This window comes from Moschus berezovskii, chromosome 27 (assembly GCF_049115385.1).
Source record: "Moschus berezovskii isolate FMDL1 chromosome 27, NW_MosBer_1.0, whole genome shotgun sequence".
Taxonomy (NCBI): Eukaryota; Metazoa; Chordata; class Mammalia; order Artiodactyla; family Moschidae; genus Moschus; species Moschus berezovskii.
The window spans coordinates 31,597,539-31,614,536 of record NC_142486.1 but is presented as its reverse complement, the minus strand read 5'-3'; the positions used below and the strand labels follow the sequence as shown (position 1 = coordinate 31,614,536).

At 44.4% G+C, this 16,998-nt stretch overlaps 2 protein-coding genes across 2 annotated transcripts in view; both read left to right on the top strand.

Moving 5' to 3' along the window:
• Window positions 1–2,082: 2,082 nt before the first annotated feature.
• Window positions 2,083–5,355, top strand: TNFRSF17 (TNF receptor superfamily member 17). The gene is made up of 3 exons (XM_055408893.2): window positions 2,083–2,322; window positions 2,909–3,040; window positions 4,864–5,355. Exons 1-3 carry the CDS (start codon window positions 2,205–2,207, stop codon window positions 5,148–5,150), a joined length of 537 nt encoding a protein of 178 aa, XP_055264868.1. The 5' UTR covers window positions 2,083–2,204; the 3' UTR covers window positions 5,151–5,355.
• A 3,736-nt stretch (window positions 5,356–9,091) lies between these two features.
• SNX29 (sorting nexin 29) overlaps window positions 9,092–16,998 on the top strand; it is a 611,246-nt gene continuing 603,339 nt past the window's right edge. The window contains exon 1 of the mRNA XM_055409515.2: window positions 9,092–9,182. Within this exon, the coding sequence (XP_055265490.2) occupies window positions 9,176–9,182 (7 nt within the window). The 5' untranslated portion in view covers window positions 9,092–9,175. The remainder of the gene's footprint in view (window positions 9,183–16,998) is intronic.

Genomic DNA, 16,998 nt, shown 5'->3' with positions numbered 1-16,998 from the left:
TATCATTGTTTTCATATCAAAAAGTGTAAAGAATAACCAAAAATAAAAGAATAACACAGAAAATGTCAATTTGTCTACCATTCAGCTTAATAAAATGTGATCAATATAGGTGAAGCCTCTTTGGCCCCCTTTCTGCCCCCTAGAGATATGCACTGTCCTTAATCTGAGATTTTTCCTGTCCTTGCATTTTACTTGAGTCCTGTATTTCTGATTGACTTCTGTGGACATTTCCATATGGGTATATCTCAGTATGGTTACATGCAAACACGTGTGATTCCATTTATGTAAAAGGAAGAATGTGCTACATGAATCAATCAATCAGTCAATCTGGCCACCTACAGAAATCCTTCCAGAAAGATCTATATCATGAATTGGCTAAACAGAACACATTGGCAATAGCATGGGGGACTCCACTCTGTAATAACCCACATGGGAAAAGAGTACGAAAAAGAATAGATATGAAAATATGTACAACTGAATCACTTTGTATAATACAACATCATAAATCAACTATACTCCAATATAAAGTGAAAAAAAAAACCAAACAAAGAACACATTGGCAGGCCTGTTTGCAAATTCTGTTTTATACACCCTAGTATTAACGGTGATTGTTTCTGTATGCTATGACTGGATAATTTTGCTATATGCCCAACTGCTTTTTCAAAGTTTTCAACAGTGGAACATAGACATTGGAACATTCAATAGACATTGGATAGACGTTCAACAGTGGAATATAGACATAACATAGACATGTGTTATAATAATATATTAATTTATTGTTGTTCAGTCGCTAAATCATGTCCAACTCTTTTTGACCTCATGGACTGTAGCATACCAGGCTTCCCTGTCCTTCATTATCTCCCAGAGTTTGCTCAAATTTATCTCCATTGAGTTGGTGATACTATCCAATCATCTCATCCTCTGTCGTCCCCTTCTTCTCCTGCCCTCAGTCTTTCCCAGCGTCAGGGTCTTTTCCAGTGAGTCGGCTCTTCACATCAGATGGCCAAAGTACTGGCGCTTCGGCTTCAGCGTCAGTCCTTCCAATGAATATTCAGTGTTGATTTCTTTCAGGATTGACTGGTTTGATTTCCTTGCTGTCCAAGGAACTCTCGAGAGTCTTCTCCATCACCACAATTTGAAAGTATTATATTAATAGCCATATATTATTATTATGTCCCAAATATGTCTTCCCCAGCCCTCTTTTACCTACCTCTTTTTTTTTTTTTAAACCTCTTTTACCCTAGAAGTAAAAATAGAAGTTGCCTCTTTTACCCTAGAAGTCTCTATTTGTCGGGAATCTGGGTTTCTTCCTAGGTTTAAAACCTGGTAGTGATGCTTCATACTCCTTTTTTCTCACATTCTTCTTTCTTAAAAAAAAAAAAAAATCGTTCACTTGGCTTCACCCGCTCTTAGTTTCGGCATGCAGAATCTTTAGTTGCAGCAAGTGAATGCTCAGCTGCAGCAGGTGGGATCTAATTCCCTGACCAGAAATCGAACCCGGGCCCCTTGCATTGGGCACATGGAGTCTTAGTCACTGGATTACCAGGGAAGTCTCCCCCTCTCACATTCTATCTTCCCACTATACTTTGTGGTTATTTGAGTGCATTTCTATCTCCTCTAAGAAATGGCAACCCACTCCAGTATTCTTGCCTGAAAAATCCTATGGACAGAGGAGCCTGGTGGGCTGACATGACTGAGTGACTAAGTACGCATGCACACTGTCTCCTCTGTTAGATTTTAAGTTCTTCAGTGGCTCAGACCTTGTCTTATCTCTCTCCTTGGGGGCCCATCACACAGCACAGCTCACAGAACAGATGCTCCAGAAATGGTTACTGAACCTTCTGCTTGATGCCTCAGGCTTGTTGACAATCCCGCAATTGTCACCTGCCTGAGAAATTTCCTCTATAAATAAGCAGTTTCTGTTTCAAGTATGGTTTGCTCTTGCTGCATATACCCCCTCTCTTACTCAACTCAAGCCTCAAACTTAGAAACTGGAATTAGTGTTGGTATTCAAATCCTTAGCCACAGTACAAAGAGTCAGCCCCCTTAAGAACCAAGTCATCAATGTGAAGTTGTGTTTTTTTTTCCTCGACATTCTGGCTGCTGTCACTACATTTGCTGGGGAATTCTCAACAAGAGCTTACTTGTCCTTCCATGCCGTTCTTCCTGGGGTTTCCTTGTTTCTTTTTGTGATCCAGTTCCAGATGGCTCAGCGGTGCTCCCCAAATGAATATTTTGACAGATTGCTGAATTCTTGCAAATCGTGTCAACTTCGATGCCCTAATAGCCCTCCTGTAATATGTCAGCATTATTGTAGCACAAGTAAGTAATCCTGTTTGAATGATTACTCATTGGTGTGAAGTATTTGCTCCGTGTGTGTGTGTGTGTATGTGTGCGCGCTAAGTCGCTCAGCTGTGTCCGACCCTTTGTGACACTATGGACTGTAACCCACCAGGCTCCTCTATCCATGGGGCTTCTCCAGGCAAGAATACTGGAGTGGGTTGCCATGTCCTCCTCCTTGGGAATCTTCCCAACCTAGGTCTCCCACGTTGCAGACGGATTCTTTACCGTCTGAGCTACCAGGGAAGCCCAAGAATTTTGGAGTTGACTGTTTATTCAAAGAAGAAACATTATGGGGAAGGTGGTGAGATTTTCTGAATCAAAAAGAGAAAGAAAATAAGGCAATCATTTAAATGCCAACAGGAATGGATACTTTTTCAGAACTCAACTCTATTTTATTCTGCAATCTTAGCAACATAGATTTTTATCATCTCTCCTAATTAAGTATTAACTTAGAATTTAAAAGTCAAAGCTGAGGAATTAGGGCAACTGGATGGCAGATAATCTTTCCCTGATGTGAATATTATGTTATCAAGTTCATTCTCTTTCTGACGTTCTTTTGATTCAGTGAAAGGAACAAATACATTTCTCTGGACCTGTTTGGGCCTGAGCTTGATAGTTTCCTTGACAGTTTTCGTATTGATGTTCTTGCTAAGGAAGATGAGCTCCGAACCATTAAAGGACAAACTTAAAAACACAGGTTGGTTTGATGGTTGATCTTTGAAATCTCTTTCCAAGAGGTGGCTATTGTGAATTTCAATCCCTTTGCTTCTTTCATGTTGTGTATCTCATCCGGTAAGTAACCTTTTGAGTATGTTAGATGACAGTCGGGTTAAATGAACTCTTGGGAGAAGTGAGCTTCCTTTCCGATGTTTACACCTTCCTTGTTGATATCGTACCATGTCAGCTTTCCTCAGCATTCTTCTTTTGGTATTCACTCTTTTGAAGTACTGAGGCCTCCTTGGGAAACATCCATCTCTTTGACCAAAGTCAGCACATTGATTAAACATCACACTCTCAGAAATAGCTAGCTGGGTCTGGTGCTATCCGAAAAAAGTGTATTTGACAAGATTGGTGGCCATATTTTCATAAAAATACAAGTGTTGTTTGCTCAGATGAACATTCTCCTGCTGAAAAAAGCTAGAAATGAATACGAATTGCTCCTGGATTATTTAAGCAGTCATCTCAAAGATCTTTATTGAGTAGTAGAGAATCAGTCCCAGAGAAGTGAACATTCTGCTGAAGAGTTTCTTAAGAGAAAAATATTTCAGCACCTTTGCCCATGATGTATTTCTAGACCGGTTTGCAGTCATTGCCCTATTTCGTTATGTGTGTATTTTCCATGCATAATCTATAAGGCAACATTTCGTCTGCTTTCTAGTGCAGAAAGGGGAGGAAGATGGCTATTCCATATCATTTACTCATTTCTCTTTTTTTGCCTGGGGTCTGAGAGACAGGTGGGGAGTGACTTTAAGTGTGACATTTTGGAAGATGGAGGTATACCGTGGAATGTTGGGAAAGTATTAAAACATGCCTGAACAGGCGTGTAATGGAGACACAACAGAGACTCCTTCCTTATGGGATCATGAAAGATTCATTAAAAAAAAAAGTAACCTGCCCAGTGCTCTATAAGAGAAACATCTTTACTTTGAATTGTCACCCAATACTCATTTTGGTATGCTGTAACACAAGCTGATCTGTCATTTCACAATTGTAAAAAGGGTCGGTATCTTAATGCATCCAAGGGCCAAGTGGGTCAGAAACGAATGTAGTGGGTCACTGGAGGTTAGGTGATAGGGGAGCGTGTGCCCAGCTTGAAGGAGACAAAGGCTTTTGACTCCCAAGTGTTTTCCTGCAGGAATGTCTGTTCCCACTGGCCACATTTTGTTGTCTTTAAAAAATAATAAAGTAAGAGAGGGACTTCCAGGGTGGTCCACTGGTTAAGACTCTGCACTTCCACTGCAGGGGGTATGACTTTGATCCCTGGAGGGGGAAGTTCTGCGACCCTTTGGACTTTGTGACCCTATGGACTGTAGCCTACCAGGCTTCTCTGTCCATGGGATTCTCCAGGCAAGAATACTGGAGTGGGTTGCCATTTCCTCCTCCAGTGGATCTTTCTGACCCAGGGATTGAAACTGCGTCTTCGTGTGTCTCCTGCAGTGCAGGCGGATTCTTTACCACTAAACCACCTGGGTGTCATCCCCAAGCCATGAGGTGTGGCCACAAAAAAGAGAGAGACCAGTTGTCTAGATTTGTATGTAAAATCTCTTGATTTTCAAATGTGGGCCAACATTAAACAGATAAGCAAACACTTGAAAAATACTGTGTGCCCTAAAGTGAGCATGTCTTTGAACCCAACGTGGCCCATGGTCTTTCAGCTCATGACTTTGGGTGTAAGGCCCGCTTCTTTTGGGGAAAGACTTTTGTCTCCTGTTGCTTTGATCCCTGATGCAAGCTGCTAAGTGTGGCACAACCAAGCACCCTGAAAGGTTTAGGATAACGGTTCTGCTTTTGTGCAATCAGGAGCGGTTCTCCAGAAGAACGCTAACGCAGATCTGGATGTTAGCAACAACACCAGTATCATGGCTGAACCTCTTCTGTCGAGAGGCCTGGGGTATACAGTAGAAGAATGTACGTGCGAAGACTGTGTCAGGAGCAAACCGAAGGTCGACTCTGACCATTTCTTCCCCCTCCCAGCCATGGAGGAAGGCGCAACCATTCTTGTCACCACGAAAACAAGCGACTGCTGCGACAGTCTGCTGGCTGCCACCAGTGTCACGGGGATGGAGAAATCAATTTCTACCAGATAATTAACCATGTCAGTGGTATAGAGCTACTTGGAAAATCTTTGTCCTAAGGGAAGGATGGTGTCTCAGATCCCTTTAAGATGATTGTACTTATCAACGGATGATATCTTTATGTTAGCTATGTTTTTCTACCTTATTGTTGGGAGCTTAACTCTGGAAACTTCCTTGGTTTCGTGATTAAATTGACTCACTGAAAAAAACAAAAAAAGCACCGCAATATGTAGATCCCATAGTCACATATTTCTATGGTTAGGTGGCTTCTCTCCTACACATGCACACGTACATTTCAGGACAGACTGGATTTTTCTTTATTGTTAAAAGGAAGGCAAGGTGATCCAATGTACTCTCTGTATATAGAAGCCTGGAGTCAGCCACCCTGATTCAGTGTGCAGGGCATGACTGGTTCCTGACCTTGGGAGCTTTCAGCTTCATGGGAGTCATACAGGCATTATTAGAATCATATAAATGAACGTGTAGCTGCAAACTGTGATAAAGGTATACTATCATTTTTGCAGTTAACACAGGAAGTAATAATGACAGATAGCATTTATTTAGCCTTTCTAATGTGATTCATGGGGTCGCAAAGAGTTGGACACGACTGAGTGACTGAACTGAACTGAACTGAATGTGCCAGGGGATGTTCCAAGTGCTTTACCTGTATTAAGGCATTTAATGTACAGAACAAATCACAAGGTAGGTGGACCATTGCTATCTCCCTGTTACACATGATGACAGAAAGGGAGTCAGAGCAAGCGTCACATAGATGGTAAATCTAGAGTCAAAGTGAAACCCTGACATTCTGATCTATCGCTTTTTCTTCTTCTCACATCAATTTAATTCCATTTCTGAGTTTCTCATCTCGTTTTTTTTCATCTCCCATTATTGGGAGAGGGTTGCCTTCCTTGGGTTGTGCAAAGGTCCTGAGGTGTTATGGAAACAGGCAATGCCCTCTGGTGTCTGTTGACTTTGATCATTGTTAAGATAATGCCCATTAGCATTACATCTGAGAACCCCGAGGTTTTGGGACTTTGTGGCTTTTGTGTTGGGTTTGGGATATGGAGAAACTTGGTGAGACATTTCTACCTACTTGGGGCCCATCATGGCTCCATTCCAGGGCCTTGAGGGCCATAGATGATACAACATAGTGGTGAAGACACTGGCTCTTCGAGTTTGAATCCTGACTGTTACTAGGAAGTTATAGACACCGAGTGACTGAGAAAGTTAACCACTCCTTGTTTCAGTTTCCCCATCTATAAAATGAGGATAATAACTATCTACTTATAACATTGTTTTGAAGATTAAGTGAAAATATACACGCATGTACATTATTTATTTTTTCCCATGATATGTTTCTGGTTCATGATAAGTACTTTGTGTTAGTTCCATCGCCATCGTGGTTTTTATTAGTGCTTTGAGGTCGTTTCTCTGAGCGCAGGCAGACACTCCTTGTTTATATGGCCTGGGAATTTTCCTCCTAGCTTCTCACAGCCCTTCTTTCTTCTCTCTTTACTGCACCATTCCCCCCAATGAGTTTAGATTTTTCCAAAAGCCCAGAAGTGCTATTGACCTTAGGCTTTTGATTCTTGGTTCTCCAGTACCAGGCTAAGTCTCAGGAGGAAGGAATTACCGTATTTACAGGGAGTAGCTGGTGGTGGAGGATGTGAATTACATGCTACAAGTTCAATAACATATCCCATCACTTCCTGACAACTCCGTGAATCAGGTATGTGATGTCTCAGCAAAGTTACAGAGGCAGACAGACCTAACCTAGACTTTCTGCGGGGGAAGAGAAGGGATTCAGACATACTGATGCTTTAACTAGAATAACAAATTAGCAACAACTGTAAAGTACAATTTTGAACAGGGAAAAAACCACCTTAACAACCAAAGAATTTTCAAGAATTCCCCAACACAAGAATTTCTACATTCTTTCACAGTCCCTACACATGACTGTATTTTGACACAACTGTAATCATAGCGTACAGACCATTTTGCATGCGGCTTTTGAAAATTACAGTATTATCTTTGGCCTTTCCTTGTGTTTCCATTACCTTTATAATTAGCATTTTCAAATACTGTGAGGTGGGCCATGATTTGCTTAGCTATTCTCTAACCTGGCTTTGGTGCTTTCCACTTTCTATTATAAACAGTGCTGCAGAGAGAGCATCCTTCTAAAGATCTCTCAACCTCTGCTGAGTCCACAAGGTAAATTCCCAGGGGCCAGCGATGACGTGTAGAGAAGCAAGGTAATAGCAGAAGACCACGGGGCTGTAGGTCACACACAGCTGGGCTGGCATTCTGGCTCCATTTCCCCATGGGGCCTCAGTTCAGTATTTTGTGGATCAAGTCTTGGGAGTGGGTCAATTGTTCTTAGGCAACACTGGGGAAAAAAAATCGAAGAGAATACATTCCCTGCAGAATTTTGTTAAATAGCTTCTTGAATTGTATGCATTTGTGTGCTGGGTTGCGGTGTAAAATGTTTTCTTTTACTCTGGGTGGAGGGCTACAGTCCACTGGATCGCAAAGAGTCCCATACGACTAAGCGATCCACACTTTCACTTTCTTGGGCCAAACAAGATGGGAAAATGCTTCTTTACCCTTTCTGAGCCCTCTTTCTCTTATCTGTAAAACCGGGGCAGTAACAACTGTTCAAACAAAACCCATCCGTTGACACCACTGCTACCACCCTAGCCTCAGGCACTCACACTTCTTGCTGAACAATTGCAGTGCTCCCCTAACCAGCAACCCTTTCTTTCACCCTGACTCACTCACTACAATTCATTCTCAACCCAGAAAGAGGAATCATCTTAAAACCTCCTTAAGATTGTGTCACTCTCTGCTTCAGTTCATTTCAGTTCAATCACTCAGTCCTGACTCTTTGTGACCCCATGGACTGCAGCACCCCAGGCCTCCCTGTCCATCACCAACTCGTGAAGCCTACTCAGACTCATGTCCATCACATCGGTGATGCCATCCAACCATCTCATCCTCTGTCATTCCCTTTTCCTGCCTTCAGTCTTTCCCAATGAGTCAGTTCTTCGCATCAGGTGGCCAAAATATTGGAGTTTCAGCTTCAACATCAGTCCTTCCAATGAATATTCAGGACTGATTTCCTTTAAGATGGACTGGATCTCCTTGAAGTCCAATTCCTCTGCTTAAACTCCTGTAATGATTTCCCACTCCCTACCTCCCTTCCCTGGTGGCTCAGACTGTAAAGAATTCGCCTGCAATGCGGGAGAGCTGGGTTTGATCCCTGGGTTGGGAAGATCCCCTGGAGAAGGGAACAGTTACCCACTCCAGTATTCTTCCCTGTATAATCCCCATGGACAGAGGAGCCTGGCGCTAAAGTCCATGGGCTCCCAAAGAGTCAGAGCCGCTTTCACTTTCACCTCCTTAGAGTGAGGCAGAAAAGCCCAACCCCTTCACCCACATCTTCCATCTGCTCTCTCAAAGCCCTTTTCTGGCTCCAGGCAACCCCTCCAGGCAGGAGGTTCCTTCCGGAACACCCTTCCTGCCGATCTTCCCGGGCCGCCTTCCTCTGACCATCCAGAACTCTAAAGTCATCTGCATAGAGAGGCCCTCCGGGACTTCCCGCCTCCCTTGTCCCCACGCTTTGGCCCATTCCTCTTTTTGAATTTCCCCGTTCCGCTCCTAGGGCTCTCGTGGCCACCTTCCCGCCTGACTCCCCCACAGAGGTGTGAACTCAGGCTGGCGGGGAGGCATCCCAGCCGGTCTCCACCGCACCCGGGGACTAGCGAACCACGAGGCGTCCCAGCCGGTGTGTCTACGACTGCCCCGGGCGACCGGCAGCCTCGGCACAGCAAGCCGCGCCTCAGTCCGGCCGCCTCGCGCGGGTGCCCGTGTTTACCTTCCGGGTCGGGGGGCGGGGCCGCGGCGGCTGCGCTCCACTTCCGGGGCGGGGCGGCAAGCGGGGCGGGGCGCGCTGTCTCCCGGCCTGTCTGGAGCGCGGCAGCGGCGGTGGCGGCAGCGGTGGCGGCGCGGCGGGCACCGGCCCGGAGAGCGGCACCATGAGCGGTGAGTGGCGGCTTGGCCGCTGTCACCCGCCCCGGCCGCTCCGGCTCCCGCCGCTGCAGCTACACACTCCAGCCCCCTAGTCCCTGCGTCCCGCTTGCTCGCGGACCCCGTCCAGTCGCTCCCAGTTTCCGGACCCCTGTATGCCCAGGTCCTGGCCCCTGGTCACCTGCACTTTTCTGGAGTGCCGGCTCCGGGCACTCCTAGTCTCTTGACCCCTGCCCATCACTTACACAGCCTGCTGCTGGACACCTCTCCCCCGGATCCCTCCGTTCCTCCCCATCCTCCGACCCCCTTGTGCAGTTACCAGACCACCAGTTCTCAGACCTCCTGTATCTCAGTCCCTGCTAACTCCTCGACCCTCTGAGTCTCAGCTGCACTCCTGGGTCCCCCTGCTCCCCAGCCACTCCCGAGGCCTCTGTCCCCAGTCACTCCAGTCTCCGCAGGGGCAAAGAGTGTTGCTGACCATTCTGTTGCTGGTCATTCTTAGTTTGCTGACCCCTGTGCCCCGCATTCCCCCAGCTCTCGGTCCCCAGAGGACTCTGAGTTCTCCAGCCTCTTTGTCTTCCCTGACCCTGCAGTTGCCTCCTCCCCCTCCCCCCAGTTCTTTGCTGTTCCAGTCCCCAGTTGTTCCCAGTTTCTCATTTTCCCTCTCTGATCCTTTTTCTTGCATTTTGGTTATTTTTTCATTCTTCAGCACCTTCCATTTCTTATCCTGCTCATTTGAGGTCTCACTTGTCCTGCCCTGCAGCGCTTCCCCTGCTGTCCAGTGTTGAGCCCATCAGGGGGTCTCCGCCCTTCCCATCCATTCCTCTCCCTTCCACTGGAGTGCTGGGTGGTTTTGGTGGGAGGTTGGGAGGGGTGTGTGTACAGCCTGTCCTCAGCGTTTCTGAAGTTTAGTCCCTAGGCTTGGATGGGTGTTCTCAGCCGTTTCCACTCATGAGATCTGTTGTGTTTTGGTGCTAAGTCATCCCTGGGTGTAGTATGTGGAGACGGGAGTGACTCAGGGAAGCCTCCCAGCTACCCTGACTGGGATCTGGATTTACTTAGGAGGACCCGCCTACCCTCCTTCTGCCTGTTTTCCCCTCACTGTGGAATTGCCTCTACAGAACCCTTGCAACCAGCGCTACTGGCCCTGACCTTGGACCCAGTCTTTTCTAGAGGTTGAGGCAGGGCAAAGTGGAGGCCCTGTGTCTCTCTTCATCTTTAACTTTTAAGTTAACTCTGTGGATCATTTCCAACAACTTAGGTGCCTTTTGTTTTGCTGTTCATGAGTAAGGTTTGTGAAATTGATGATGCTGTTGGGGGAGCTTGGAAGTGGTGTTTTCCTGGGAGGTAGTCCAGCTTCTGTTGTCAGATGATTTTTGGTCTACTTAAGGGTTTCTGGTCCTTGAACATTAGGGATACCACGACAAAGATAATGATGAGTTCATCCAGGAGGTAATGTAGCCTGGGATAAGTGCAGACCGTGGGGGCAGACAGCTTGGGTTCAAATCCCAGCTTTGCCACAGAAAGCCATGTGATTTAGAGTAAGGTGCTCGAACATTCTGGAAGTCTCAGCAAAATGAGGATAAATAATAGCACCTGACTCTTAGGCTTGTTGACTAAATAACATTACTCAGGTAAAGTGATTGGTACTGTGCTTCTCACATGGTAAGGAGCTTGGAGCTGCTATTATTGTTTCTGTAAGGACCCTGTGGGGTTCAGTTCGGGTTGTTTTCTGGCTTCCCTTCTGGGACAAGGGCTGGGGCTAAGTAGCCCTGGAAATCTCTTCCTTTTTATGTGAGCATGCTGTCTCCACCTTAGACTCTCAATCCTGTACCCTTCTCTCTGCAGCCTACATTGTAAGAGCCAGTGAAATTGACAAGCCAAGAGAAATAGACCAATGTAGCCTTCAAGGAGTAACTTAGTATCAAAACTAAAGAAATTTTAAAATTCAGTTGAAAAGCCCCATTAGGTTTAAGGTTAAACAAATTATAGAAGAAAACTTACACATGATTTTTTTAGGAAAAAGCATTAAGGGTGAAAGTCTTCTTTTGGAAAGATTGTAACTGAGGCAGAAAAAGTGGTTGCTGATGATTGGAAGGGAAAGTCCAAGGTGTTTTTCACCTATGGGATTAATTGGCACATAAAAATAATGTGGCATGGAACTGTTTCCTGTCTCTGTTCTTTTTTTTTTTTAATTTAAGGCCCTTGGACTGCAAGGAGATCCAACCAGTCCATTCTAAAGGAGATCAATCCTTAGTGTTTATTGGAAGGACTGATGCTAAAGCTTAAACTCCAATACTTTGGCCACCTCATGCAACGAGTTGACTCACTGGAAACGAGTCTGATGCTGGGAGGGATTGGGGGTGGGAGGAGAAGGGGACGACAGAGAATGAGATGGCTGGATGGCATCACCGACTCGATGGTCATGAGTTTGAGTGAACTCCGGGAGTTGGTGATGGACAGGGAGGCCTGGCGTGCTGTGATTCATGGGGTTGCAAAGAGTCGGACACGACTGAGCAACTGAACTGAACTGAAGAATTATTTCAAGGCAAAAGAAAATTTCAAGGCAAAAAAAAAAAAAAAAGTGAGAATAGTCTAATGAACTGTTACTAACTCATAACCATTTCACCCATATACCTATCTACTTCCTGCCTTCCTCCCCAGTTTATTTTGAAGCAAGTCCAAGATACTCTATCATTTCATCTGTAAGTTTTAAGCTATAGGGATCCTTTTTAAAAAACATAATTTCATTATCATACCTCTGAGAAATAAGCAGTGATTCATTAATATCAGATAGTCAGTGTTCAAATTTCCATGATTGTCTTATAATTTTATTTTATAGTGTATTCTTTTTGGAGGGGGGCCCAAGCTGCGCAGCTTACAGGAACTTAGATCCCCGCCGGACCAGGGATTGAACCCACCCCAGCAGTGAAAGTGCTGAGTCCTAGCTACTGGACTACCAGAGAATTCCCTATGGTGTACTTTTAAAATCTCAGCATCTAAATTCAGGTTTAAACAATGCAGATTGGTTTGTCTTTTACTTTTTTTTTTAGATCTCTCTCTTTTTAAGTTTGTTTCTTTAAATTTTTGCCATATTCACAGAATTGTGCAAACATCACCATAATAAATTTTAGAACATTTTCATTACTCCAAAAAGAAACTTCATACTGATTAACAGCTGTTCTTCATTTTCCATTTCCTTGGCCCCAGGCCACCACTGATCTACTTTTTCTCTCGATGGATTTGCCTATTCTGGATATTTTGTATAAATCAAATCGTACAATAGGTGGCCTTTTGTGTCTGACTCTTTTCACTAAGTATCATGTTTTGAAGCATCATCATGTTGTAGCATGTAGCTGTACTTCATTCCTTTTAGTGACTAAATAATATTCTGTTGTGTGGATATTCCATATTTTGTTTGTCCATCATTTGATGGACATTGACTTGTTTCCACTTTTGGGGTATTATGAATAATGCAGCTGTGAACATTTGCATACATGTTTTTGTGTGAATAGTATGTTTTCATGTCTCTTGGGTAGATATCTAAGAATGGAATTGCTGAGTGCATTTTTTAAAGTAATTAATTAATTGTGCTGGGTCTTTGTCACTTTGTGTGGGCTTTTTCTCTAGTTGCAGCTAGTGGGGGTTCCTCTTCGTTGTGGTATGCAGGCTTCTTGTTTTGGTGGCTTGTTGCAGAGCACAGGCTCTAGGCACGCGGGCTCAGTAGTTGTGGCTCACAGGCTTGATTGTTCCAAGGCATGTGATATTGTCCTAGACTGGAGATCAAACCCGTGTCCCTTGCACTGGCAGGCAGATTCTTTTTTTGTTTTTTCTTTTTATTTTAATTGGAGGCTAATTACTTTACAATATTGTGGTGGTTTTTGCCATACATTCACATGAATCAGCCATGGGTGTACATGTGTTCCCCATCCTGAAGCCCCCTCCCATCTCCCTCCCCATCCCATCCCGCTCTGAGCACCCTGTCTCATGCATCGAACCTGACTGGCAATCTATTTCACGTATGGTAATATACACGTTTCAATGCTATTTTCTCAAATCATCCCACCCTCGCCTTCTCCCACAGAGTCCAACAGTCTGTTCTTTACATCTCTGTCTCTTTTGCTGTCTCGCATATAGGGTCATCGTTACCATCTTTCTAAATTCCATATATATGTGTTAATATACTGTATTGGTGTTTTTCTTTCTGACTTTGCTCTGTATGATAGGCTTCAGTCTCATTTACCTCATTAGAACTGATTCAAATGCATTCTTTTTAATAGCTGAGTAATATTCCATTATGTATATGTACCACAGCTTTCTTATCCATTTGTCTGCCGAGGACATAGAAGCAACCTTGGTGTCCATTGGCAGGCAGATTCTTACCCACTGAGCAACTGGGGAAGTCTTGTTGAGTGGATTTGAAGACCTGTCAGACTATTTTCCAAAGTAGCTGCACCATTTTCCATTCATCCAGCACTGTAAGAAAGTTCTGGTTTCTTCATGTCCTCACCAGTGCTCTTTTTGACAGTAGCCATTCTAGTGAGTGTGAAGTGGTATCTCTTTGTGGTTTTGATTTGCATTTCCCTGATGAGATCCAACCAGTCAATTCTAAAGGAAATCAGTCCTGAATATTCATTGGAAGGACTGATGCTGAAACTGAATCCTTTGGCCCCCTGATGCGAAGAACCAACTCATTACAAAAGACCCTGATGCTGGGAAAGATTGAAGGCAGGAGAAGGGGATGATAGAGGATGAGATGGTTGGATGGATGTGAGTTTGGGCAGGCTCCGGGAGTTGGTAATGGACAGGGAGGCCTGGCGTGCTGCAGTCCATGGGGCTGCAAAGAGTTGGACACGACTGAGCTGACTGATGAGTGTGGATACTGAGCATCTTTTCATGTTCTTGTTGGCCGTTTGTGTATTTTCTCTGGAGAAATGTCTGTTCAGATTCTTTGTCCATTTTTCTTTTTTTAAACTGGGTTTTTCTTTATTGCTGAACTGTAAGAATTCTATTACTGGAGAAGGAAATGGCAACCCACTCCAGTGTTCTTGCCTGGAGAATCCCAGGGACTGGGGAGCCTGGTGGGCTTCCATCTATGGGGTCGCACAGAGTCGGACACGACTGAAGCGACTTAGCAGCAGCAGCAGCAGCAAGAATTCTATATAATTTCTGGCTACAAGTCCCTTATTATATCTTTACAATTTTTTTCTCTCCTGTCTGTAGGTTGTTTTTTCACATTCTTGAAGAAGCGCAAAGTCTGTTTTTAAACTACGGATTCCCCTTTCATCTCTCCTCTCTCTGTTTTGTCCCCCTGACATTTTTATTGAAGGAAACACTGTACTTTGGTGGGATTTTGCTGATGGCATCCTTTTGGTGTGGTTCACTGACATGTTTCTCAGTCTCTCACATAGCCTGTAAATTGGCAATTAGAGTTCGCTGTGTTTTGCAGTTGAAAATGTTCCAGTAGAGGCGGAGGTCAGATGGTTACAAGACCCAATACATTAAGTGCAAATAACCAGGAAGTGGAATGGTTAGGTAATGATCGCACAAGATAAATGGGCCTCACGGGGCCAGAAACAACTAAGATGACCATGAATAGGGGAGTGGACACGTGTATGTGGTATGGTCACATGGTGGGAAGCCTCAGAGATGTTAAAAGGAGTAAAGCAGATTTATACCCATCAGCGTGACTGTATCTTAAAGTTAGTGTTCTCTGAAAAGAAGTAGGGTGCAGAATTATACCTAAGATATATACCTTGATGTACATTGAGACGTGCACGTAAAACAGTGTTTATGGATTCATGTCTGTGTGTAGAAGGACTTGCCAGGATGATGGCTACCTGCTGGATGTGGGTGGTTGTCTTAGCACAATAGTGTCATGATTTGCTTATTTCTCATTGAAGAATCCGGTAGGTGGGAATACTTGATCACCAGCCTCTATCAGCTAAGGCATTCTGATTTTCAGATAACGCTTTTGCTCTTACTGGAAAAAGTAGAACTTATAGGGGCAGAAAGTCATTATTCTGGTTCTCAGGCACTGTCTTTGGTAAGACTTTATGTTTGAAGCTCCTTGGTACTCATTTCAATCAGTAATTATTCTGTCATGAATCCTTCTTACATTAGAAAGACCCTGAAATCCTGGCTTCAAGGTCTCGGGAAAGCCAGACCCAGAGAGGTCGAATAATGAGTGAAACAGACAAGCTCTAAGGGGCTGAAACACCAGAGTTTGGGGGCTTAGTGGGTAGTTTACTGCTGCATCTTGCCTGATGTTTAGGTACATTCTGGCAGCTTTTTCTTATTTTTCTGGAATGTTGAAGGTCATGATTTTCTCTCTGGCATTGACCTCCTCATCTCCTGCAGTGGCTTGTATTTGGGATAAAGGATTGGCTGATGGCAGGGTTGGGGGGAGACAAATTAGGAGTTTAGGATTAATAGCTGCTGCTGCTACTAAGTCACTTCAGTCGTGTCCGACTCTGTGTGATCCCATAGACGGAAGCCCACCAGGCTCCCCCTTCCCTGGGATTCTCCAGGCAAGAACACTGGAGTAGGTTGCCATTTCCTTCTCTAATGTGTGAAAGTGAAAAGTGAAAGTGAAGTCGCTCAGTCGTGTCCGACCCTTAGCGACCCCACGGACTGCAGCCTACCAGGCTCCTCCATCCATGGGATTTTCTAGGCAAGAGTACGGGAGTGGCTTGCCATTGAATAGCTAGACACTACTATATATAAAATAGTTAACAATAAGGACCTACTGTATAGCACAGGGAACTATATTCAATATCTTTTAATCAACTGTAATGAGCCTATAATGGAAAAGAATATGAAAAAGAAAATGTGTGTATATATATGTATATAATATATATAAAATACATATAACATATGGGTTTCCCTGGTGGCTCAGATGGTTATATATATTATATATCTGAATCACTTTGTTATATACCTGAAACTAACAGAACATTGTAAATTGCCTATAATCAATTAAAGTGGTTTAAAAAAAAAGAATGAGCTGAAATGAGTGAATGGAAAAGAGAACAGCTGTGATTTTCATTCAAGGCAGAAAAGGTGATGATATCACACACACAGCTCCTCCCCCCACCCGCCAATGAAGGCCCTGGGCTGATCTGTTACAGTGGATTGTGAAAAGAAAGTGTCCCGCTGTCAGCAGACATTTGACTGTCTCCCTTGTAAGCAAGTGGCAATGGGCTCAGTTCCATGGATCTCGACTCCCACTTCCCTGTCGCATGGCTGTGCCTGGGTGACCAACAGGAAGTCGAATGCTCAGAGGGCTTGAATTTTGAAACTGAATCCTCTAAATTCTGGCAATGCGAACATTTGTTGTCGTCGTGTTGTTGTTTCATTGCTAAGTCACGTCCAACTCTTTGCAACCCAGTGGACTGCAGCATGCCAGGCTCCTTTGTCCTTCGTTGTCTCTGGGAGTTTGCTCAGATTCATGTCCACTGAGTTGGTGATGCCATCCAGCCATCTCATCCTCTGCCACCCTCTTTTCCTTTTGCCTTCTGTCTTTCCCAGCATCAGGAGTTTTCCAGTGAGTTGGCTTTTCGTATCAGGTGGCCAAAGTATTGTAGCTTCAGCATCAGTCCTTCCATTGAATATTCAGGGTTGATTTCCTTGGGGATTGACTGGTTGGATCTCCTTGCAGTCCAAGGGACTCTCAGGAGTCTTCTTCAGCACCACAAAATCCCAGATAAAGCAGCTCCCGTCCTGCCTGCATATCAGCGGTGAGTTTTCAGCGGGTGATATCACCCCTGTGGAGGTGAAACATCTGCTCTTGTGTCTAAGGCACAGATCTGCGTGATGTACAGATTATCTG